Source organism: Esox lucius, chromosome 12 (genome assembly GCF_011004845.1).
Source record: "Esox lucius isolate fEsoLuc1 chromosome 12, fEsoLuc1.pri, whole genome shotgun sequence".
Lineage (NCBI taxonomy): Eukaryota > Metazoa > Chordata > Actinopteri > Esociformes > Esocidae > Esox > Esox lucius.
The window spans coordinates 4,773,086-4,797,702 of record NC_047580.1 but is presented as its reverse complement, the minus strand read 5'-3'; the positions used below and the strand labels follow the sequence as shown (position 1 = coordinate 4,797,702).

General features: G+C 40.1%; 1 protein-coding gene across 2 annotated transcripts; it reads right to left on the bottom strand.

Annotated features, from left to right (window-relative positions):
• Window positions 1-1,952: 1,952 nt before the first annotated feature.
• Window positions 1,953-24,553, bottom strand: slc26a6 (solute carrier family 26 member 6). Of its 2 annotated transcripts, none has more exons than XM_010895834.3 (20): window positions 24,496-24,553; window positions 15,774-16,317; window positions 13,708-13,847; window positions 13,448-13,558; window positions 12,620-12,795; window positions 12,297-12,461; window positions 12,020-12,172; window positions 11,268-11,350; window positions 8,264-8,411; window positions 8,050-8,163; window positions 7,691-7,768; window positions 7,497-7,592; window positions 5,827-5,933; window positions 5,475-5,544; window positions 5,063-5,155; window positions 4,633-4,755; window positions 4,058-4,189; window positions 3,913-3,967; window positions 3,369-3,502; window positions 1,953-2,878 (listed from the first exon to the last, which is right to left on the bottom strand). In XM_010895834.3, the coding sequence occupies exons 2-20, from the start codon at window positions 15,899-15,901 to the stop codon at window positions 2,855-2,857; spliced, it is 2,130 nt and encodes a 709-aa protein (XP_010894136.1). In that variant the 5' UTR covers window positions 15,902-16,317; window positions 24,496-24,553; the 3' UTR covers window positions 1,953-2,854. The 2 variants fall into 2 exon arrangements, with proteins under 2 accessions (XP_010894136.1, XP_034151921.1); XM_034296030.1 differs by lacking the exon at window positions 24,496-24,553 and adding an exon at window positions 22,464-22,650.
• Between the last annotated feature and the right edge of the window lie 64 nt (window positions 24,554-24,617).

Here is a 24,617-nt window from a genome sequence, read left to right as displayed (position 1 = left end):
CTAAAATCTGTCATTATTCTAGGCAACATACAAATAGAATACAATTACAACAGTGCATTTTAGAGCCCTTTGATGTATATGAATTGTTGTCAGTAAAAAAAAATAAGCATACTTTCAATCAAAAAAATGATCAAAATGTTCTATATCATCTGCATGTGCTGTCATGTAACCTTCACTGAGATGGAAAGAGGACCCAACTTGGAGAAACGGTATAGCGAGGACATTGCCATTAAGGGTTTCCACCAGTTCAAAGAAATTAACTAGCTGGGACTTATACTATAATTGCATTGGCTGATCCCATCTGATGTCTGTTTTGGAGTAATGTTCAATTGGATCATATAAACAGACCAAAAACACGACTACTTCAAAATGGAGATGCTGCTTCCTGTATGTAGACAGATGCTTTAAAGGGACATTTATGGGATTGTTCTCTCCGTTATTCTCTATGATACTCTTGGTTCGATTTAGGTAACAGTTTGGTGGACATGAGATGTGATTATAAAGGGATTAACTCATATTCCATCACCAAAGGCTGTATTCGGAGTGTCACAAGGCAGACTGCCTATACACTACCGTTCAAAAGTTTGGGGTCTCTAAGAAATGTAATTGTTTCCCATGAAAACTTACATGAATGTGTTTAAATAGGAAATATAGCAAAATGTATAGGGAATGTATTCATTGACAAGGTAAGACAATGTTTTTTTAACTGAAATAATAATTGTGTACTTCCAATTTAGTTTTTGTCAAAGAATCCTCCATTTGCAGAAATTATAGCCTTGCAGACCTTTGGCATTCTAGTTTGTTGAGGTAATCTGAAGAGATTTCACCCTATGCTTCCTGAAGCCCCTCCCACAAATTGGATTGGCTTGATGGGCATGTTTTATGTACCATAGAGTCAAGCTTCTCCCACAACAGCTCAGTAAGGTTGAGATCTGATGATTGTGCTGGCCCCTCCATTACAGACACAATACCAGCTGACTGTTTCTTCCCTAAATAGTTCTTGTATAGTTTGGAGCTGTGCTTTGGGTCATTGTTCTGTTGTAGGAGGAAATTGGCTCCAATCAAGCATCATCCACAGGGTATGGTATGGTGTTGTAAAATGGAGTGATAGCCTTCCTTCTTCAAGATCCCTTTTACCCTAAAAAGGGAAACATTTTACAAATCTCCCACTTTACCACCACCAAAACACCTCCAGACCATCACATCTTCCTCTTTCCAGTATCTGTGTGCTTTTGCCCATCTTTATCTTATTATTGGCCAGTCTGAGATATTGGCTTTTTCTTTGCAACTCTGCCTAGAAGGCCAGGTTCCCGGAGTCGCCTCTTCACTGTTGACATTGAGACTGCTGTTTTGGTACTTTTTAATGAAGCTGCCAGTTCAGAACCTTTGAGACTTCTGTTTCTCAAACTAAACACTAATGTATTTGTCCTCTTGCTCAGTTGTGCACTGGGGCCTCCCACTCCTCTTTCTATTCTGGTTAGAGCCAGCCTGGGCTGTTTTGTGAAGGAAGTAGTACACATCATAGTAGAACACATAGTTTTCTTGGCAATTTCTCATATGGAAAAGCTTTAATTTCTCAGAACAAGAATAGACTGAAGAAGAAAGAAAGAAGAAAGTTATTTGTTCGAGCCTGTTATCAAAGCCACAATTGCTGATGCTCCAGATACTAATTTAGCCTAAAGAAGGCCAGTTTTATTTCTTCTTTAATCAGCAGTGTTAACATAATTTCTAATTGGGTTTTCTAATGATTACATAGCCTTTTTCTAAGTGACCTCAAACTTTTGAACGGTTGTGTGTCTCTTTAAAGGACTGCATCACGAAAGTGACACTTAAAACTGTATTGTATCATGTTTCTGGATCATTACTAATGCATTAGCTTACAATCACCACACCCATGCTCCATGTTTTACATAGATCCACCATCCAAGAGCATCAAGAGCATCATAGTGACTTCACTGTTCACATTTATCTCCTTCGTGTTCTTGCTGAGTAACATCCCTTCACATGTAACTCTTCCTATTGATTGTTGAGAGTTATTGGAAACGGGTGGTGTAGAACACAACAACAGCGCACAAATATGAAAAACAGGTTTCTCCAGTGTTGCAACGCATTTTAGTTGATGTTTTTGGTCAGCCAAAGAAAAACCTTTTCAACCACATTAGGTTTTAATTGGTTTAATGTTATGTGTAACACATAATTGGTTTAGACAGGGATGCCCCATACTCTCTCTCCCTGTGTGTCAGTGTGTTTTGTGTGTGACAGAGAGAGAAAGAGTTAGAAATAACAGTGCATTTTCACATGAAAAAAAGCTAAATATATAATGAAATTGAACTGGCCCCTTCCAGTATTTTAATACTTTAATAACCTTTATTTATTAATGAATGTATTTGTTTATTTTGCCAACAGCTCAAATATCTTTATTGTGCACACAATTTTGTTAACAAATGCAAATGCAAAAGAGGTCAGCTCTTGGCTCTGCATTACCAAGTAGAATATTCTGAGCACAGTACAACATACTACACATTTGCTTATAATAATAGAAGATGGCTAAATATAGTATATATCAGCTGGCAATTATAGGAAGAAAAGCTATGTATGTATGTATTTATTTAACAATTTAATCAATAAAAATAAGTCATTTTTTAGCACAGAATATGTAAATATATTTCAGTATAAAAGTTATGAAACAGTTAAGTTACAGGGAAGTCATGAGAGAATATTATTTTGTTTCAATGTACATAAAGTATTAATCTGTGTCACTTGGTGCTGTGTCTCTGTGTATCTGTGTCAAGCATTCTGAACATACTTAGTGCTCATGGACCATGCAGTAAGATGTTACGCTTCCCCAAGGTATTTAGAAATGGGTTGCATGCATTTCCTGGTGACCAGATGGAAGGAGAAAGAGGTAAGAGAGGGAGGTAGAGAGGAAAAGTAGAGGGATGGAAGTGGGAGGAGAGGAAAGAATTATTACATGGCTGGTTTTATTGTAAACAGCTATGGCAGTGACAGTCCTGAGTATTAAGTCATACTGTGGTTTCAGACAACTCCCTTGTCACTAGACCCAGACTGAGTTTAACATTTTGAGGAAGTGCATTTATAGGTCTTTCAACAAACCCGGCAACCTCAAAATTTTTCTAACATAGTGTCAGTGGTCAGTAATGTTTATCAGTGCTTGTAGTTTGTTCCTGACAGCTACAGTACATTTGTGAGGATTGCCTGTGGAGCTGTAGAAGAGCCAAACACACAACTAAACACTAAAACAGAATCCTACACCTTACTAAACAAAATGTAAATAATTTGTGCATATGTGAACAATATAAAATGTCATAAACTGTCTAATAATGAGTTATTGTGAGTGTGTGTTTCACCCCATCATCGTTGTCCATCTGGGCCTTGTCTGTCTGACAGTAAAGCACAGCGTCGTGGATTGAAGAGAAGATACACGCTTTAGTGACTCCATCACTGAAGAACCCACAGTTCTCTAGATTCTCAATAATAGCAGCTACAGAGAGAGAGAGAGAGGAGAGAGAGAGAGAGAGACAGACAGAGAGAGAGAAACAGAGAGAGAGAGAGAGAGAGAGACAGAGAGAGACAGAGAGAGACAGAGACAGAGAGAGACAGAGAGAGAGAGAGAGAGACAGATAGGGACAGATGGAGAGAGAGGAAAGGATACATGGGAATTGATGGAGGAACAGGACAGGAAAGATCTATTGAGGATATGATTAAACATTACAGTGGGCACAATCATTGTTTTTCAAGACAAGCAACTTCCTTATTTACTGCACTTAAGAAAATGAAAGTAAATAGCTCTGAACATTATAGGAAACACACACCACCACATCATTTCAGCAGCCACACTGCAGACTGCTGTCAATTTACTGTTTCTTCAACATGAAGGTTTTGGGAACTCACTCTGACATCCACACAGGACCACCTCTACACCAATAACACTGTAGTCCCTCTGAATCTGAAACAGAACCAGAACATGTCAAAGGTCAGGTCAGAAAAAATTTAAGCAAGAACTGGAAGGGTCAGAAAGGATTGAGAGTCTACTCACACCGCGAAGCGTTTTCACACCCACAGTATCAAGGAAGTTTACTGGGCTAAGGTCCAGGATGATGGCATGAGGAAGGGTGGAGACTGCCCCATCTTTCTCCACATCCTTATTTAATTGGTCTGGCTCCACCTCCTGGCAGGACAACACATGGATCTATCATTAACAAGAAACACGCTTGCAAACTCTTTTAATTCCCTGTCAAAGCTGAATAAGCTACAAAATGAACACAAGCTTGAACGCCTTGTGTCTTTATGCGTATATAAAGCACTGTTTTGTTTGTGGCCAAATGTAGCTTCTGTTGACATATGGTTGTTTAGTTGCTTGTAGAGATGTTTAGTTTTTGTTGGTGTGTGTTACTTCAATAATAGAATAGTTATACATTATCTAACAGGACACAGGCAAAAGAGAATGGGTAATCAGTGGCGTCTCCGTGCTTCAGAGTGCATGCAAACCAATGGGGGGGGTGTCTTTCCTGACATCTCTAACCTGTCCATGTCAACAACTGTAGTGGCCATTTGCTTCAAGGACACTATCATCCTTCTAGCTTCCTCTTTTATTTTGTGTCACTTCCTCACCGGACTCTTTGCGGTGTTGTTTTTTATCTTCTTGGCATTCCTGGCCTCTTTCTTTTCCCTTCTCAATCTCTTGGCCTCCGCTTTCCTCTTCTGAGAGATGAGCTTAGTGATGTCAATCCCACTCTGCAGACACAAAAACAAGGAAGTGAGGCATTCTATCATCTTTTCCCATTACTACTGTGAAACATGACAGGATAATTGCCGAGGTGCAGAAGAGGAGGCTGGAACGGATACATCTTAACAATGTCTGTCACGCTCTCAATGCACAAACAGCAGAATGGAAAACGGTCAGGCATGTCACCACACTTTGCCAAAGTTTGTCTCAGTACTGCTTATTCATTCTCTGTGTAGTACATTGTTACTGCAATGAATGTTCTGAATGTTTGGCTCCTAACAGATAGTGTTGTTGCTGACTGACATTTGACCTCACCTTGTCTGCCAGGGCGTCTTGGTACATCTCAGCATTGGCAAAATAAAGGGTGGCAGAGGAGCGGAAGATCACTATCCCAGGGATCTCCTTCACCTGAGAGACAAGTGTCCTTTGAACCAACCCTCTTTTTAGAATAGATAGGCTTGATGATACACAGTATTATGCAAAGTTTCCTATAGGCACTGATCTGGGTGGGTGTAAAGCCTTCCCCTGACACTCGTAGTTAAGATTAGGGTTGGAGAGTGAAAGTAGGTCAGTACATTGGGGAACCTTCACCTGAGAGCGCATTTAAATGACCTTATCATAGCCCTGACACCCGTAGTGAAACGCTTGTTTTAATGGCGCTATGATTAGAGAAAAATAAATATTTATATGTATTTATATACTGTATCTTCTTGCCATGGATGCACACCTTATTATAGCCCTCCACTGGTCTGTAGATGTCAGTCTCAGGGACCTGCCCTAGGAGGGAATACTTTGGCCTGAAGAAATAAACAACAGAAGGTGCATTGATGTTCATGATTCATTACATGCATTAATGTAGAATTTAGACAAGATACTGTATCAATACCTTTTACATGTAATATAAAATGACTATAAAGAGTGATGAGGTGGTTTAGTGATGTTTAGGGTAAAATAAATTGAGTTTCAATGTGAAGTACCGTAAAGTCGGTCTGGGATTGATTGGAGAAAATGCGTGGGGAACGGTTCACAGTGGTTGGGGATGTGAGTGTGTGTGTCTGTATGAGGGGTGTTGTGCTCACAGCTGGGTCCTGAAGATGACCGTGAGCATGGAGAAAGCAATGGAGGCTGCCAGGCCCATGTCAGGGTTGAAGAGCACCGTTAAGATCAGAGTGGCCAGCCATACCAACTAATGGGAGAGGGAGGGGAACAGACAGACAAGAAACCAAAACTGTTAGCACACACCCACACACACCCACACACACCCACACACACCCACACACACCCACACACATCTTCACCCTCTCAGCCCACCAAGGTTATAAATTGTAAACGAAAAAAAAAAAAATGTGTAAACTGAAACTAAAATATAAACTGAATTTGCTGAAAAAACTTTAACTCAACTAAAACGGCAATGCAGCTTTGCAAAACTAATTAAAATAAAAACCTAAATTACTGTCATGAATGCCTTCTGTATAGTTCAGTTTGCAAGAATCCTAGTACAGGCTGTGACTAGGGAACTAGGCCTCCAATAGCAATGCTATTCCTAAAAGGAATGAGGTTTCTACAATTTTCTATATAATCTTTATTATGCAAATTAGAAAAAGCTTCTGTTACCTGTCCTTTTTACCATACATAGATCAACTACAAACATTACACAGAATTAGCAATTTTCCCCCCAAATATATATATAAAAATCTAAAATAAAAGTGAATAACTAAATAGAAATATTAACTAGAAATAATCACAAAACTAAAATTAAAGTGAAACTTTAAAGGACACTAAAAACTAACTCAAACTAAAATGAAAAACCTGAAACTATAATCAGCTTGCACCACACTCACTTCAACGTAACATCACAACCTGTCAGTATTGATGTTTTTGAAGGTAAACATACACGATGCAAGCAAACATCTATATATGAAGAGAAGAGATGAACAACACAGGGAAGATTAGCATCGCCTCTGGACAGAGTTGGTTACTGTAAGGATTAGGTATTATTGTTAGGGTAAGGTTTGAAGGTTGGGGTTAAGGTTGGGTATTCAAGTAAGGGTTCAGTATTCATTCAGAATGGCTAGGTATACATTTTGAATAGTAAAGGTTAGGTTAAAAGTAAATTTTTTGAGAATGGCTTAAAGTAACTGCCCATTAATCTTTTAAAAGCCCATCCACCACCCCTGTCAGCAATGCCCTAGCAAACCACCAGTCTGTTAACTGTAACAGCGCTAATCATTGCCTCTAGTCTCCAGTTTTCAGGTTGACATTTTACTCAGCAGGACAAATGTCTAATATTGATTTATTTACAGAGATAAGACTCCTCATTTCCTCTATATAGGTAGCAATCACCTGTGGACATGAAAAACCAAAGAGCAAACTTTAAATCCAATCGAAGAGCCTTCTCTTCCTTCTCTACATGCTTTATCTTTTCCAGTGTCTACCCGTCCTTGTTACAGCCTGCCAGTGAGATTCAACATCCTCTCTCCCTCATTTGGAGCATGAATACCTGTTGTTATTGCCCTCCTCTGTGTCCCTGATCTCTGTCCCTGTTAAAGTTCATCCGTCCCTGGTGGATTTTCTGGGTCATTGTTTGGATCCTGTTCCATTGGTAATGTTGTTCATTTCTTGTTTCAGTTTTGCTGTGTATTAGTTCTACTTATTGACTGCCCTCAGTTCTCCCTGCTCCCGTGTTCTGTCTCCTACAAGCAACATTACACTCCTTCCCATGCCCTCTCTCCCGCTCTATTTCTCTCACCATATCCACTTTATTGCTCCTCCACAGAGTTGGGATGTCCATAAACTGCTTCATCATGCCATGCAGGTTCACATAGATGATTGCTGCCAAAACAGCCTGGTGGACAAAAAGACAACTATCAATAGTAATCACACACATTAACTACTTCAGTGACCAACAGTGTCTGTTTTAACCAACAGCCAGTAGAACGGCACCTTTGGCAGTTCTTCAAAGAGAGACCCAATCCACATGGTGATGATGAGAATCACCATGGCTGAAAGTGCACCGGCCACCTAGGGGGAGGAGGGGAGAGTGGAAGGAGACGCAGATGGTTGATTGAGGGTTAAAACAGACAACAGCCAGACCCTTCTGTACTTGTGTGGTTTTGTGAATAATGAGCCACGGGAGTTGAATTGAAGGGCTAGACAACAAATCATTTGTTTTAATGAACCCACGTGGGCGTGCGGTGTGGGCTTTAATGAATCCTTCAGGGTTTATTTTTGATTTTGATGAACTCACTTATCAATATGACAGAATAATGTATGACTACCACCATGATGAGAGGAGTATGTACCTGAGTCTTCCCCCCTGTGCTTTCCTGAACCATGCTGCGAGACATCGAGCAACTAATTGCGAAGCATTGGAAAATGCCCCCGATGGAGTTGCTGAGACCCAGGGCTATCAGTTCCTAAACGAGGGAAACACAATTTCCTCACTCAACATCTGAATGGAAAACATGAAGGTTACGCTAGACATTACAACCATATCCATTGACAATTTGTTCTCACCTGGTTGCTGTCCACTTTGTAGCCATATTTTAGGGCAAAGATTCTTCCGAGAGAGATGGCAATGCCATAGCCAACAACAGACAGGGCAAAGGCATCGCCTATCACCTGGCCAAAGATAGAGGCTTCAGGCAGGACAGGGGGCTGGAGACTGGTGAATAGAAACGAGGGGAGGATATCTTTCAGACATCATGAGTTTGTGTACTGTTGTACACAATAAAGTCAAATGAATGTGTACAAAGTTTCATACATTTAAATTAGGATTTTAGGCAATCGAGGCACTGAGTTCATCTGTTTTTTTTCGCTTAAATACTGTTGGTTACAAGATGTTATAAAATCTTTGCATTGGCTTCCAGTCAGTTACAGAATAGTTTAGTTTATAAATCTCTGAATGGTTCAGGACCCGAAAACATTTCTGATATGTTTGAAGAAAATAAACCGAGCAGGGCTCTTAGATCCATGAACACAGGTCAGCTAGTAGAGCCCAGAGTCCAAACTAAACATGGAGAAGCTGCGTTTAGCAATTATGCTGTACACAACTGGAATAAACTACTAGAAGATCTTAGACGTGCACCAAACATATACATTTTTAAATCCAAGTTAAAAACACTTCTCTTTTCACGTGCCTACGACTGAGCACTTAAACTTAACCACACTCTTTAGCCTTTTAGCGTACTATATGTTTTCTTATTGTATTTCTTACTATGATGTTCTCATTTGTTTTGATGTTTTCACTTGAGTATTTGTTTTTAAGTTATTGTATTTTTATATATTCTTTCTTTGTAAAGCACATTGAATTGCTTCAATGTATTATTTGCAAATAAACTTGCTTCCTTGCTTGCTAAAGGCGAAAAAGAGTCTTACATGAGCTTTACGTAAACAAAGTTGCATTTTGAATAAAGGTATTCAGACGTACTATTGACTGTATGTGGGAGTATACAGCTCCGGAAAAAATGAAGAGACCACTACAACTTTTTCTTTCCTTTCCAAAAAAGTTTAAACGAAAATTTTAAATGAGGAATAGAAGTGTTAAATTTGCAGTGGTGTCTTATTTTTAACTCTTCTTTTCCTCACTCAAAAACTTTTGACTGGTAGTCTACCTCTTTTAATTTTTTATTTATAATATATACTGGTTAATATATAAATGTGGTAATATACACAACCATTCAAAGGTTTGGGGCCACTTAGAAATGTCCTTGTTTTTTAAAGAAAAGCAAATGTTGTACATTAAAATAACATTAAAGTGATAGGAAATACCGTGGAGACATTGTTAATGTTGTAAATGACTAAAGTAGTTGGATACGGGAGGTGTTTTCTACATCTACGTAGGTGGACAGAGGCCTGTTATCAGCAACCATCAGTCCGGCTTTTCAATGGCACGTTGTGTTTGCTAATCCAACTTCATCATTTTAAAAGGCTAATAGACTGTTGTGCTGATTAAAGAAGCAATACAACTGGCCTTCTTTAGACTAGTTGAATATCTGGAGCATCAGCAATTGTGGGGTTCGATCACAGGCTCAAAATGACCAGAAACAAATATATTTTTCTGAAACTCATAAGTCTATTCTTGTTCTGAGAAACCAAGGCTATTCCATGTGAGCAATTGCCAAGAAACTGAAGATCTCATACAACGCTGTGTATTACTCCCTTCACAGAACAGCACAAACTGGCTCTAACTGGCTAGTATTCTGTCTGAGGAGTGGGAGGCCCTGGTGCACAACTGTACAAGAGGAAAAATACATTAGAATGTCTCGTTTAAGAAACAGATGCCTCACAGGTCCTCAACTGTCAGCTTCATTAAATAGTGTCCTCAAAACATCAGTCTCAACGTCAACAGTGATGAGGTGACACATGAGGTGGTGTTAAAGTGGGAGATTTATACAGAGTAAAAGGGTTCTTGAAGAAGGAAGACTGTCACTCAATTTTGTATCGTCATGCCACACCCTCTGGATGGTGCTTGATTGGAGACAATTTCTTCCTACAACATGACAATGACCCAAAGCACAACTCCAAATGATCCAAGAACTATGTAGGGAAGAAGCAGTCAGCTGGTATTCTGTCTATAATGGAGTGGTCAGTACAGTCACCGGATCTCAACCCTACTGAGCTGTGGTGGGAGCAGCTTGACCGTATGGTACGTAAGAAGTGCCCATCATGCCAATCCAACTTGTGGGAGGTGCTTCAGGAAGTGTGGGGTGAAATCACTTTAGATTACCTCAACAAATTTACACCTAGAATGCCAAAGGTCTGTAATTGCTGCAAATGCAGGATTCTTTGATGAAAGCAAAGTTTGAAGGACACAATTATTATTTCAAATAAAACCATTATTTCTAACCTTGTCAAATACTATATTTCCTATTCAAACCAATTTCATGTATGTTGTCATGGAATACATTTCAAAGTGACCCCAAACTTTTGAAAAGTAGTGTATATTCATGGTATTGTATATGCTAATTATAAAATACAAATTAATGTTTTTTTTGTGGTATTGTATGAGTTAGTGTATATATGAGATAATGTTTATTTTTGGTATTGTATGAGTTAGTGTAAATATGAGACAATGTTTATTGGTGGTATTGTATGAGTTAGTGTATATATGAGATAATGTTTATTTGTGGTATTGTATGAGTTAGTGTAAATATGAGATGTTTATTGGTGGTATTGTATGAGTTAGTGTAAATATGAGATAATGTTTATTGGTGGTATTGTGTGTTAGTGTAAATATGAGATAATGTTTATTGGTGGTATTGTATGAGTTAGTGTATATATGAGATAATGTTTATTAATGGTATTGTATGTTAGTGTAAATATGAGATCATGTTTATTGGTGGTATTGTATGAGTTAGTGTAAATATGAGATAATGTTTATTGGTGGTATTGTGTGTTAGTGTAAATATGAGATAATGTTTATTTGTGGTATTGTATGTTAGTGTAAATATGAGATCATGTTTATTGGTGGTACTGTATACATTGGTGTGTAATGAGTGTATCATGGTCCTCTTCTCACCCAGAAGGGATCTCTCCCACCACTTCCACTCCATATTTTCCATGCAGGTTGACCTGCCAGGAAATCACTGTGGCGATGATGATCTGACAACAGACAGACGCATAGACAGATGGACAGCTGAACGTATGACATCAGAGTCTCAACCCTCAATATTAAACAGACTGCATGTGATCTTTTTTCCCAGATTGCATGTGATCTGTTTAAACAAATTAAGCTTATGAAAGCCTTTTCTTCTACCCTCCACTATCTCCCTTCCCAATTTTGTCATTTCCAATTGTATCTACACCTAGGGCCAAGTCTCATTAACTCCCAATGGAGTCACAAGAGTTGAAGATAGTGACAAATTGCTTTTTCAGCAATTTCCACACTGGAACATTCAACTATGAAGAAATGGCTGAACAGTTTACAGGTGCCCGAGGTGACTGAGGCAGCCATTAGAGGGTGATGAGACCAGTAAATGCCTGCTTTCCCTCTGTTGCGGGCAACACTGTCCAATTTGCATCACCCATTGGGCTTCCCAGCCACTCATCAGCAAACGGCACAGTCAAGCCTCAGAGGTAGATGCTCAGCTTAATGCTACAAAGAAGTGCCTTGGACTGCTACGCCAACCGAAAGGACTCCATGATTTGGTTGTTTTAATGTGGTCAAACAAACAACAGTTTGTGTTCCACAGAGTGTTAACTTTGCTTGCTTACAATCTTTGAGCCCAAAGAAATTATTTCCCCGCCATTCATTTGTTGGGTGTGACTCACCCCCAGGAGTTCAACTGGGATGGGTACTGGAAGTTTTTTCCCCAGATAGGTGTTGAGCTCCTTGACGACGATGAGGCTAACAATAGTGACCAGACTTACGACCAGTGTGCCGACGTTGGTTTTCGGTAACAGATTACATACTTCGATTACGGTCTAGAAAATTAGAGATAGAGAGGTAGAGAGGGAAAATGATAGAGATAGACATTAGAGTGCCCTACTTGACCCTTTTTGTCCAGCAGGACTAGGCCTCATGTTTCAAAGTGTTTTAAGTTCTCACAAAGATCAAGGAGAAAGGACCGCTGTGACGATCCGGGCTGATACCAAACGTATATTTGAGCTGAGAGACGATGACGTGAATGGCTGCTCCCGTGGTGTACCCCCTAACCAGGGGTTCAGACAAGTAAGTCACCACGAAGCCAAACTGCACCAGGCCCAACAGCACCTAAACACACACACACAGGAGAAGCTGTCACTCACTGACAGACTGTAGTCCGGTGATGAAAAGTGATGTTAAACCAAGTCAAAGTTAACGCCTGGTTTTCCGCTCTGCAGACTAACACAATCTTGTGTTACGTAGGAGAGATGTTTGGTTGGAATTACCTGGAATAGGCCGGATAAGAATGTCACGGCAGCAGCTACTTTTACTCGTTCCGCATCTCGATTTACAATGTCCAGTACGGTTTGATTGGTGGCGTTGTCCCAGATCATGAAGTTTAAGTTTGGAGCCAAGCGCTCTGTCACTCCTCCAATCATCACACTCATCACCGCATATGTTCCTGAGGGAGAGCTCAGGGGTCAATATAAAGTCCTTAATCACTACGTGCATTGTTGGACTATGATATGAACAGAATTCTAAAGTTCTGCTTGGTTCAACTGACCCATCCAAACCCCAAATATAAGCTTTTTTTACAACATTGTCTGTTAAAGCACATTCCATCCACAACAGTCATTTATGTGAAATATCTTTCCATCTGAAAAGTCCCACCTTTGAAATGCATAATTGGTTTATAAGACAAAATCAGATTTAATCTAGCCTATTGAAACAGAGGACGTGGTGCATCGTCATCCAGAAATAACCTCTGCACACATGAACTTCATTCTGATTGGGATTGATGAGACAAGGTCATGTTTTCGGAGGAGATCTTAGGGGTGTTAACGTGACCAAAGTGCATGCAAACTCCTAACATCAAATGCAGTAAATGTAAAAGAACACTACAGCCTCAAAAGGTTTAAAAGAAGGTTTAAACTATAATAAAGTCAGTGCCTCACTGCATCCATAGCTGCCTGGGTATTTCCGAGTGATTGCAAATGACATGAATATTCTATGCAGAACATTAGTGCTGCATTCACTGGATGGTCAACCTGGTCACAAGGTGTAGTGGAGTTATAAAACATAAAACATGGTTTTGCACTTAGCAAAGTACTTACCCACAGAGATGTGTTTGGACGTTCCAAATATGAAGTAGATGAGAATGGGGTAAAATGACGAGAAGAGTCCAAACACTGGAGGGACCCCTGCTAGCAAAGCATAGGCCATCCCTACAGTGACGAAACACATATTCACAATAAACATTTACTCATTATTGTGATGTTGTCAAAATGGTGAAAGCAATTACCAAAACTATTAATATAAGTTTTGTAAGAGGGTGTATTAAACACAGAGGTTATATTTTTTCAGGCGACCGGACCTTGAGGTAGATGCATGATGCCCACACTGATGCCTGAGATCAGGTCTCCCATGGTGTTTTCTCTGAAGGAGTAGCGAGGCAGCCAGGAGAGGACAGGAACACATGACAACATACAGCTCTTTAGCCTGGGGCCAGAACACCTGGGTGAAGACACACACGCAGAGTGAGATTCAGATAAGCCCAAACTAATGAGACATATTCAGGCTAGTGGTTTAAGAGGGAACTGTCACCATTCATTTTCTGGTGCTTGAGTATGGGACCTGTGTGCAAAATTTTAATCCTTTAATGATTAATTGTTGTTTTATTCAATATATACTTGGGGAGATCAAGTATTTGATACACTGTCAATTTTGCAGGTTTTCCCACTTACAAAGCATGTAGAAGTCTATCATTTTTATCATAGGTACTCTTCAACAGTGAGTGATGGAATCTAAAACAAAAATCCAGAAAATCACATTGTACGATTTTTAAGTAATTAATTTGCATTTTATTGCATGACATAAGTATTTGATACATCAGAAAAGCAGAACTCAATATTTTGTTACAGAAACCTTTGTTTGCAATTACAGAGATCATACATTTCCTGTAGTTCTTGACCAGGTTTGCACACACTGCAACAGGGATTTTGGCCCACTCCTCCATACAGATGTTCTCCAGATCCTTCAGGTTTCGGGGCTGTCGCTGGGCAATACAGACTTCCAGCTCCCTCCAAAGATTTTCTATTGGGTTCAGGTCTGGAGACTGGCTAGGTCACTTCAGGACCTTGAGAAGCTACTTATGAGCCACTCTTAGTTGCCCTGGCTGTGTGTTTCGGGTCATTGTCATGCTGGAAGACCCAGCCACTACCCATCTTCAATGCTCTTACTGAGGGAAGGAAGTTGTATCTCGCGATACATGGCCCCATCTATCCTCTCCTCAATACGATGCAGTCGTCCTGTCCCCTTTGCAGAAAAGCATCCCCAAAGAATGATGTTTCCACCTCCATGCTTTACGGTTGGGATGGTGTTCTTGGGGTTGTACTCATCCTTCTTCTTCCTCCAAACACGGCGAGTGGAGTTTAGACCAAAAAGCTCTATTTCTGCCTCATCAGACCACATGACCTTCTCCCAATCCTCCTTGTGCAGGTCTACAATTTTATCCCTGATGTCCTTACACAGCTCTCTGGTCTTGGCCATTGTGGAGAGGTTGGAGTCTGTTTGATTGAGTGTGTGGACAGGTGTATTTTATACAGGTAACAAGAAAAGTTTTTCTTAAAGAAAAACTAACAGGTCTGTGAAAGCTGGAATTCTTACTGGTTGGTAGGTGATCAAATACTTATGTCATGCAATAAAATGCAAATTAATAACTTAAAAATCATACAATGAGATTTTCTGGATTTTTGTTTTAGATTCAGTCTCTCACAGTTGAAGTGTACCTATGATAAAAATGACAGACCTCTACATGCTTTGTAAGTAGGAAAACCTGCAAAATTGGCAGTGTATCAAATACTTGTTCTCCCCACTGTAGTACAGGTCAACTGAACAACATCTATATGATGCCTGTCAATTTCCGTTTTACATCATGCGTGACTCCATTCTGTATAACTCATTAAAAATAGGACCTTGATCATTACTTCAAACTGTTATCAGAGGAGGGATTCATATTAACAATAATATTAACAACTATTAGCTAACCACACCCATATGCCATAAATGCAAATGTAGAAACTTTAGTTTGTCTAAATCAAGCGTAGATTAGGGTAATTAAATTAAAATGAAGGAAAATGAATTTACAATTGCATTCACAATTCAAGAACGCTACGTTCGCTAACTTTCCTTTTCATTTCTACTTCAGCCCTGGAACAGGCACACAAAACATGCTGAGACAGATGGAGAACTAAGCGGCGCACACAATTGCCAATACACATGTTGCCTTCAGCAGAGCTGACAGGAATTACAGAGGGTAGTCATGTCTGAGAAACAGCCTTCCAGGGAGGCCACCAGTGAACACCGTTTCATCACAGAGTAAGTAAATATTGATTGTTTTTTCAGATCTATTCAAGGTTAACACAATGTTTACAGCCTTACCTCATTGCCTCTTTAATTTTTCTGGAAAAAGGGACAGTAACATTGGATTTCTCTGCCAATATGTCCACTTCTCCTTCGTCCAGCACATCTCTGTGCACATTGTAGCCCACACGTCTCCTCTCATTCATAGTTGGGCTGGTGAATTCCTGTTGGTGCAGCCGTCCCCCTGGTACTTCCTTCAAGCAGTCTGATATCAAGGCTCTCCTAGGGTTCTTCAGGTTGCTTCTCAACGATCAGTAATAAAAGCTGTAGTAATATCCCACATAAACTTGTTGAAATATGTTCTTCTGCAAATCCTCTGCAAATATGTAAATCCACTGCAGGCCTGTTCTGTTTCAGGTTGTCCAAATATATATATGCCCAGTGTAATCTAATTTCTAGATAGAAATCCACATCCAATGTGTTTGAGCTTTCCAAGACTTGGTTTAAGTTAGATTCCTTCTGAGGTTATTAGTTGAGATTTTCTCCTAGAATGTCCTCTGGTTTCCCTTTTATTCATTAATCTTCTCTTCACTGAGTATTTCCTCTTACTATGACACCTAACCTGGAAGAAAAAACAAATATATACTTACAGAGGTGGGAGTGCAAAGTCCCTGTCAATGCTTTATTCCAGTAGAGATGGACAGACAGACATGCGACTGGAGCTCCAAGCCATGTGAGAGACAGCCGTAATAAGAAAGAGGCGTCTGGGGAGCCTTATCTAGGGCCTGATTAGATAGGACATTATTTAGTCAACTCAGGGATTGGACCATTGTTTTTACCTACCCTGTGTCCATGTTGTTTGACCTGGTTATGTGAACAGATAGGACCCACGTAAGGATACTGGGGGACCTTTGGGATTAATAATGAACCCATTGATGACATTTCTTGGCCATTCAAAGCTTTTAAACCAAAACTCAACTTGAACATTGTATTTGTTGGATGGGAACAAAGCCTGGGTGACTTTTGTCCTTTTCCCCCCAGTTCACCCCTCTTCCTGAAACCCTTGTATCAAAGGCCTCTTTATTTACGGTCTATACTAGACAGATTAACATATACAAGCAATTATGTTCCCTTCCCAGTTAAGTTCAACTATGGCCTATATATTATTTTGGATGGTTAATATTTATCAACATATAATAATTTTTTAACTTTCAGTACCCACTATAGTATACACTTCAGGATACATTAGTGTCCACGAATTCAAAAGACGAAGGGGTTGCACCTGTCAATTATTAAAAGTAATCCCACTGCCATGCAAACTGCACACATTTCAAGTTTTGGTGCTGCTGCAGACAAAGTATGTTTACAGCAATAGTAAGTACACTACGCAATGAAGTGGCTAACAGCAAAGCTAGGGCTACAAGGAAGAAGACAATAATAATCACGACAAAGTTACGTTCTGTCTGCTATACCAGCAAACCTTAAAATAGTTTTGTTAAGAAGTCTGAAAGAATGCATGCATCAGCCATGGAGAATTTAACCTCAAGGTCAAAATATATTTAAAGGGGCCATATGTAATTATTTCACTTGACTACTTAATGTTTCAAATATTTTTTTCAAAAAATGGTGCCAGTCTGTCTATCGGCTTGAATTTCCTTCTAATCTCATTATAGTTGCTTTAGACCTTGGCAGTACTATGCCCCACCCTAAACCACCATGGACTAGTAAAAACTGTTCCGGTTTTGTTTAGTAAGTGAGCAGGAGTGAAGTTATTGATTAAATTAAGTCTTGTAAACATTAGAGGAAGATTTCTACATTGTGCCCCTTTAAGGTCAAGATACATTTAATGTGGCCACAGTGACAATGACAATAAAGCGTCAACAAGCAATCTGTGTAGTGCAATGCTGAGCTGTTTGATTCAGGCTTGGAAAGAAGTGAACTTTTTTAACATATGTCATGATCATGCAAATCAGCAGCTCCCACTCCCAAATGTAACCTGTGTTAAAACGGTAACACACCCAACTTTAACCTGTGGTCTAGCGGTAACACACCCAACTTTAACCTGTGGTCTAGCGGTAACACACCCAACTTTAACCTGTGGTCTAGCGGTAACACACCCAACTTTAACCTGTGGTCTAGCAGTAACACACCCAACTTTAACCTGTGGTCTAGCAGTAACACACCCAACTTTAACCTGTGGTCTAGCGGTAACACACCCAACTTTAACCTGTGGTCTAGCGGTAACACACCCAACTTTAACCTGTGGTCTAGCGGTAACACACCCAACTTTAACCTGTGGTCTAGCGGTAACACACCCAACTTTAACCTGTGGTCTAGCAGTAAAACACCCAACTTTAACCTGTGGTCTAATGTTAACACACCCAACTATAACCTGTGGTCTAGCGTTAACACACCCAACTATAACCTGTGGTCTAACGTTAACACACCCAACTTTAACCTGTGGTCAAGCGGTAACACACCCAACTTTAATCTGTGGTCTAGCGGTAACACATCCAACTTTAAGCAGCAAACTTAATATTTCTTCACTCCAACTTATCTGTATATTTCTCTCTGCTGTCTTTATCCATTTGCCTGGCTATCTGTATCCACTCTGTCATAGACTAACTGTCAAAATACACACAAAAATAAATGTAAGGGAATGATTGCATAATGTGACCGTTTTAATATGTATAGACATGCATAACATGATAAGTATGTGTTGTAGATATTGACAGAGTTCTGAAACCACCATCTTTGGATCAAAAGACAGGTGCACTAATCACTCTCCAGTTGAGGGGGACAGGGTCATTTCAATATGTTTTTTCTGAATAATTTTAAACCAGACATAGTCATTATTCACCTCTGAATAAAGTCCTGGTAATGGATTATACTTTTAAAAACAGCATTTAGTAACCGGAGCTCCCTTTGTCTGAAGATAATATGCTGAGCACCTCAAATCCATATCAAAACATTTGGGACAGGGGCAACAAAAGGCTGGAAAAGTTGAGAAATGAAAAAAACTAAACCTGGTGGAATATCACACAACTTATTAGGTCAGTTGGCAACAAGTAGGTAACATGATTGGGTATTAGAAGATAATTCCAGAGAAGATTTGAGGATGGGGAGGGGTTCACTACTCTGTGAAAGACTGCGCAGGCAAATTGTACAACAATGTAAAATTACAAAGAGTTTGGGGATCTCATCATCTATGGTACATAATATCAAAAGACTCAGAGAACCCCAGAAACATTTCCATATGCAAGGGACAAGGCCGAAAACCAGTGGCTGTGACCTTCGGGCCCTCAAGCCTCATGCATTAAAAACAGACACAATTCTCTAGTGGAAATCACTGCATGGGCTCAGGAACACTCCCACAAAACACTGTCTGTGAACACAGTATGTTGCTACATCCACAAATGCAAGTTATAACTCCACCGTGCAGAAGAAACCATGTATAAACAACATTCAGAAACACTGCTGCCTTCCCTGGCCCAAGTTCATTTAAGATGGACTGAGGCAAAGTGGAAAACTGTCCTGTGGTCTGACAAATCAAAATGTGAAATTATTTTTGGGAATTGTGTCCTCCAGACTAAAGAGAACAGGGACCATCTGGCTTGTTATCAGCGCACAGTTCAAAAACTAGCATCCATGGTGGAATGGGGGTGCATTAGTGCACATGGCATGGGTGACTTGTACATCTGTGAAGACACCATTAATGCTGAACAACATATACTGGTTTTGGAGCAACATATGCTGCCATCCAGATAACGTCTGCTTACAGTGGGTATAGAAAAGAATCACCCCCCTTTAAAATAATCACATTTTGTTGCTTTGCAGCCTGAAATGAAGACAGACACAGTTTTTGTTTCATTCAGCTCTATTTACTCAGTGCAATTTATAACATCCAAGTGAAAGATATAACTCCAACATGTCAGAAAATAAATAAAAATAAAAATAAAAACAATCACTGAGTTGTAACTGGAGCTGCTGTCCCCGCGACCTGATAATGGATAAGCTGATGAAGATGAGTCTTGGAAAAAGGATCACCCCCTTGTGTCAGTATTTTGTTGAACCACCTTTTGCTTTAATTACAGCTTTTAGTCTGTTGGGATATGTCTCTACTCTCTACTAACTTTGCACATCTAGATGTTGCAATATTTGACCACTCTTCTTTGCAGAACTGCTCAAGTTCAGTTAAATTTGATGGTGACCGTTTGTGGACTGCGGTCTTCAAGTCATTCCACATATTTTCAATGGGGTTTAAGTCCAGGCTCTGACTAGGCCATGCAAGGACATTCACCACTGTGTGGTCAGTTGTCATGTCATGTTGGAAGGTAAATCTTCTTCCCATTGACAACTTTCTGGGAGAGAACAGCAGATTTTCCTCAAGAATTTGACAGTATTATGCCCCATCCATTTTTCCTTCTATCCTGCTCCAGTCCCTGCTACAGAGAAACAACCCCATAACATGATATTATCACCTCCATGCTTTACTGTAGGAATGGTGTTATTTGGATGGTGAGCAGTATTGGATTTTCACCTGACATTTCTTTTGGCGTTGAGGCCAAATAATAAAATTTTAGTCTCATCTGACCATAACACCTTTTTCCACGTGGCCTTAGAATCTTCAAGGTGCGTTTTGGCAAAGCTCAGTCGTGACTGCATGTGGCCTTTCTTGAGGAGTGGCTTTTTTCTTGCAACCCTCCCATACAAGCCACATTTGTGGAGAATTTGTGATATTGTTGTCACATGCACACAATGACCACTCTTTGTCATGAATTCCTGCAACTGCTTCAGAGTTGCTGTCGGCCTCCTGGTAGCCTCTCTGACCAGATTCCTCCTGGCTCTTTCATTCAGTTTGGAGCGACGTCCTGACCCAGGGAGGGTCTGTGTTGTACCAAATACCTTCCACTTCTTAATAATAGACTTCACTGTGCTTCTAGGCACTGATAAAGCTTTTGAATTATTTTTTTTATCCATCTCCTGACTTGTGCTTGTCCACAACTTTATCCCAGAGATCTTTTGACAATGTTTTGCCACCCATAGTTGATTGTTTTCTTCAGTTGCACTACCATGGACTGAAAGGCTTCAGGAAAAGCTTGTTTCATGCTGAGCTAATCAAAATGACCAAAGCTGATCACAGTTGAAAGTCAATTGGCTTTGTGTGCTATTGAGAAGGTGATTAACTACACCTGGTTGGGTTTACAAGTCATTTTTTAGGAGGGGGGTGATTCTTTTTCCAACTCAGTGATTCTATTTTTTTATTTGTTTTTTCTGACAAGTTGGTATTATATCTTTCACTTGGATGTTACAAGTTGTAAATACAGCTGAATAAAACTAAAATTTTTCATTTCAGGCTGCAAAGCAACAAAATGTGATTATTTTAAAGGGGGTTGATTCTTTTCTATACCCACTGTATTTCAGCAAGATGATGCCAAACCATGTTTTGCACATTACAACAGCATGTCTCCATAGTAAAAGAGTGGATGTTAAACTGGTCTAGACCTGTCACCCATTGAAAATATTTGGCACATTATGAAACAAAATATACGACAAAGGAGACCTGGAACTGTTGAGCAAAAGAAATCCTAATCATTTTTACAATGTGTTCCTGACATCAAATAAAAAATGAGCATGTATTTTTCCAAAAACAATAACATTTCTCAGTTTCAACATTTGACATGTTGCCTTTGTACTATTTTCAATTCAATACAGGGATAAATTATTTGCTTATCAATGCATTCTGTTTTTATTTTCATTACACGCAGCATCCCAACTTCTTTGGAAACGTGTTGTACAATCAGGCATGGTCTTCTGTGTAACATGAATCACATCCTGTCTTTCACAGAGTAACCCACAAAGGCCTGTAGTAACAGAAATTATGACACAAAGAACAAGTGACATTAGATAACCTCACCAATTTCCTATTAAGTATCTGATTTAATTGGAGAATGTCCAAGAGAGTCACCCAACCATTTATCCTGCACAGACACCTGTCAACAGGGGTTAGGAGGTTTGGACTGTCACACAGACTGGCAGACAGACAGACAAACAGACAGACAAACTGACAGGAAGGCAGATGGACAGTCAGACAGACAGACAGGAAGGCAGACAGACACACAGGAAGAAGGAGAGTCCATGGTAGAACATGAGAGAACGTGCTGTAACTCAATGAAACCTAGCAAAAGTCAAACCAATTAAATCTCCTCTTTAGGCAGAGCTCCAAAGGTTCTCATTAGAGTAATGTAGTAGACTCAAGAGTGTGTCAGATTTGCTGGTCCGATGGAAAACACATCAAATAATCAGAATCAGGAAATCAAAGAGTTGAATTCATTCAGTTTACAAGCAATTGCATGGAAGTTAGCCCTATACCAGAGTAGATTGCTAACATAATGCAAGAGGGTCCCAGGTTCTTGTAGGAAATCAAGGGGAAATCCCTCTGTTTTTAGGGAAGCAGAGACATGTTTCCTGACACATCTGTCAACTAACACAATAGCTTGCTCCTCAATAGGTTGCAATACAGTTCCCTCTGCATTCACAGGAAATGAACAAGTTATGGCTGATAACCAAATCTTGAACAAAACCTTGATCCACAACATATTCAACAGAGTTCCTTCCCTTCTGTCTGTATAAATACAAAGAATGATATAAATACAGAAGTAGACACCTCAGACAGGCAGAATCCTTCCACCAGGCGCATGGTACGAAGACAAAGGATATTAGGCAGAAACGTGAGTTGCAATGCATTCAGATAAAGAGTTTGCTCACACCAGGGGCAGAGATGTCTGGCAGTGTTGGACAGCGTGGGCCACAGAGGGAAGAAGCAGGATCTGGGAAGGAAGTCAGGGATGAACCTGGAGCTGACTCAGCAGCCTGCCTGTATCACACAGGGAACACACAAAACCAAGACTGAAACTGACCAAGCACTAACCTGCCATCTGAAACTAAACAGCACTCTACCCTGCCATCTGAAACTGACCAGCACTATACCCTACCACCTGAAACTGATTACCTTTCTACTCTACCATCTCAAACTGACAAGCGCTCTACCTTAGTATTTCCAACTTACCAACACTCTACCATATTATCTGAAACTGGGAACCATTCTACTCAACCATATGAAACTGACCAGCACACTAACATACAATCTGAAACTGACACTACACAACACAGAGCACTACAACTTGACACTTTTTTGTAAAGTAATTGCAGGCACAATAACATTTTATGCCAAAGAAAACTATCCATTTCCTGACAAGGTTTGGAGCAGTGTCCAGAGCTGAACTTCACAATATGAAATAAAGTACATCAATCCCATTTTGAGGGTGGAACAGGGCATTATATAAGTGAGGTTGTTACAGCAGAAACATTTTGGAGGAATTCACATGGGCAGCCTGTCAGAAACACACTGAACTCCTGCTCTTCCAATTCCTCGACAACCTGGCATGATGGAAAGACAGAGTAACAAATCACAGTATGGAAGACCCTATCACAACTTCTCACACTCTCTCCCTCTCACACACATGCACACACACACACACACACACAGAACAAAGATTAAACTATTATAAAGGCTAGCTGTATGATCCTAAAAAAGGTTATAGCTAACATCAACGACATGGGTTGTGGTGAAAGGACCCTCCATTTTAATTTAACAGCACAGTGATATTGTAGTATCTTATGTGGAATATTGTTTGACTGGATTATGTTACGGACCACACGCAAAGCTATGGCTGAAGGCAATCCCAATAGTACTGGTTGTTGTTGCAGAACAAACGATACCTGACTATTGCAGCTGCCACCATCCACCCACCCCTCCCGGTTGTCCCTGTCCTTGTTAATCTGGTCATGCTTCTGACCTGGATTAGGTTTTATAGACTCTGGACTCAGCCCACATGCATTTATTAATTATTACAACTTGTACTCTTAAAATGTTCACCCGGCACAGCCTGGTGAGGACTGGTCACCCCTCTGAGCCTGGTTGCTCTCTAGGTTTCTTCCTAAAATTTGGCCCCTTTTAGTGGATTTTTCCAAGCCACTGTGTTGTTTGCTTCTTGGGGTTTCAGGCTGGGTGTTTTGTAAAAGCACTTTGTGACAACTACTGATGTAAAAAGGGGTTTTAAATAAATTTGGCTGATACTAGAGAATCGATTTTGAAGTAGGTCCATTCACAGAAGACTTCAGCCAGAGTGTAAAGCTAAAGCTAGCGACTCAAAGTGTGATGCCATTGAATACGAATCCAGTTTGCTTATAAAGACTGTTTGGTTCACCTTGCATAGTGCCTTGATTGACACTGAGTGAATGAACACAACTGAGCCAAACTCTAGCATCAGACATTGCCTTGCTCTTGGCACCTGAGGTAAGGGCTGGTCCTCGATGAGGGCTACATTCTCCAGTTGGACACACTGCACAGAGTGTATTCCCAAAGACACGGATAGGCGTGTCCACTTTGTCAGTGGTTAGTCAAACACACATATGCGAACACTAATGCATTTTTACATTCCACGAACTACAGCTAGTGAAGAAATGCAAAAACATGCATTAATAGTCAGCGGAATGCGGAGTAATGGTTTATGTTTTATTGGCTGGTTTGAGTTATCGTGTAATTTTCCCTGCCTACCCCTCTGAGAGACCTGACAAACCACTCTGCATTGGCAAAGTACAGAGGGCTGGAGCAGGAGAATACAGTGACTCCAGGAATCTGCTTGGCCCTGGGAAACAGCTGTTGTTCAACACAATAACAAAGCTGGGACCAGTTAGTTCTGGTGAAAGGTTTCTCAGTGGCTATTACAGAGATTACCTTAGTGTAGAGATGTAGGTCTCTATAACAGTCACTTCCTGGAATATGACCCAGCTCAAAACTGTCAGATCTAGAAGAGAAAGATTGAGAACAAGAGTGGCAGAGAATGTGAAAAAGAGACA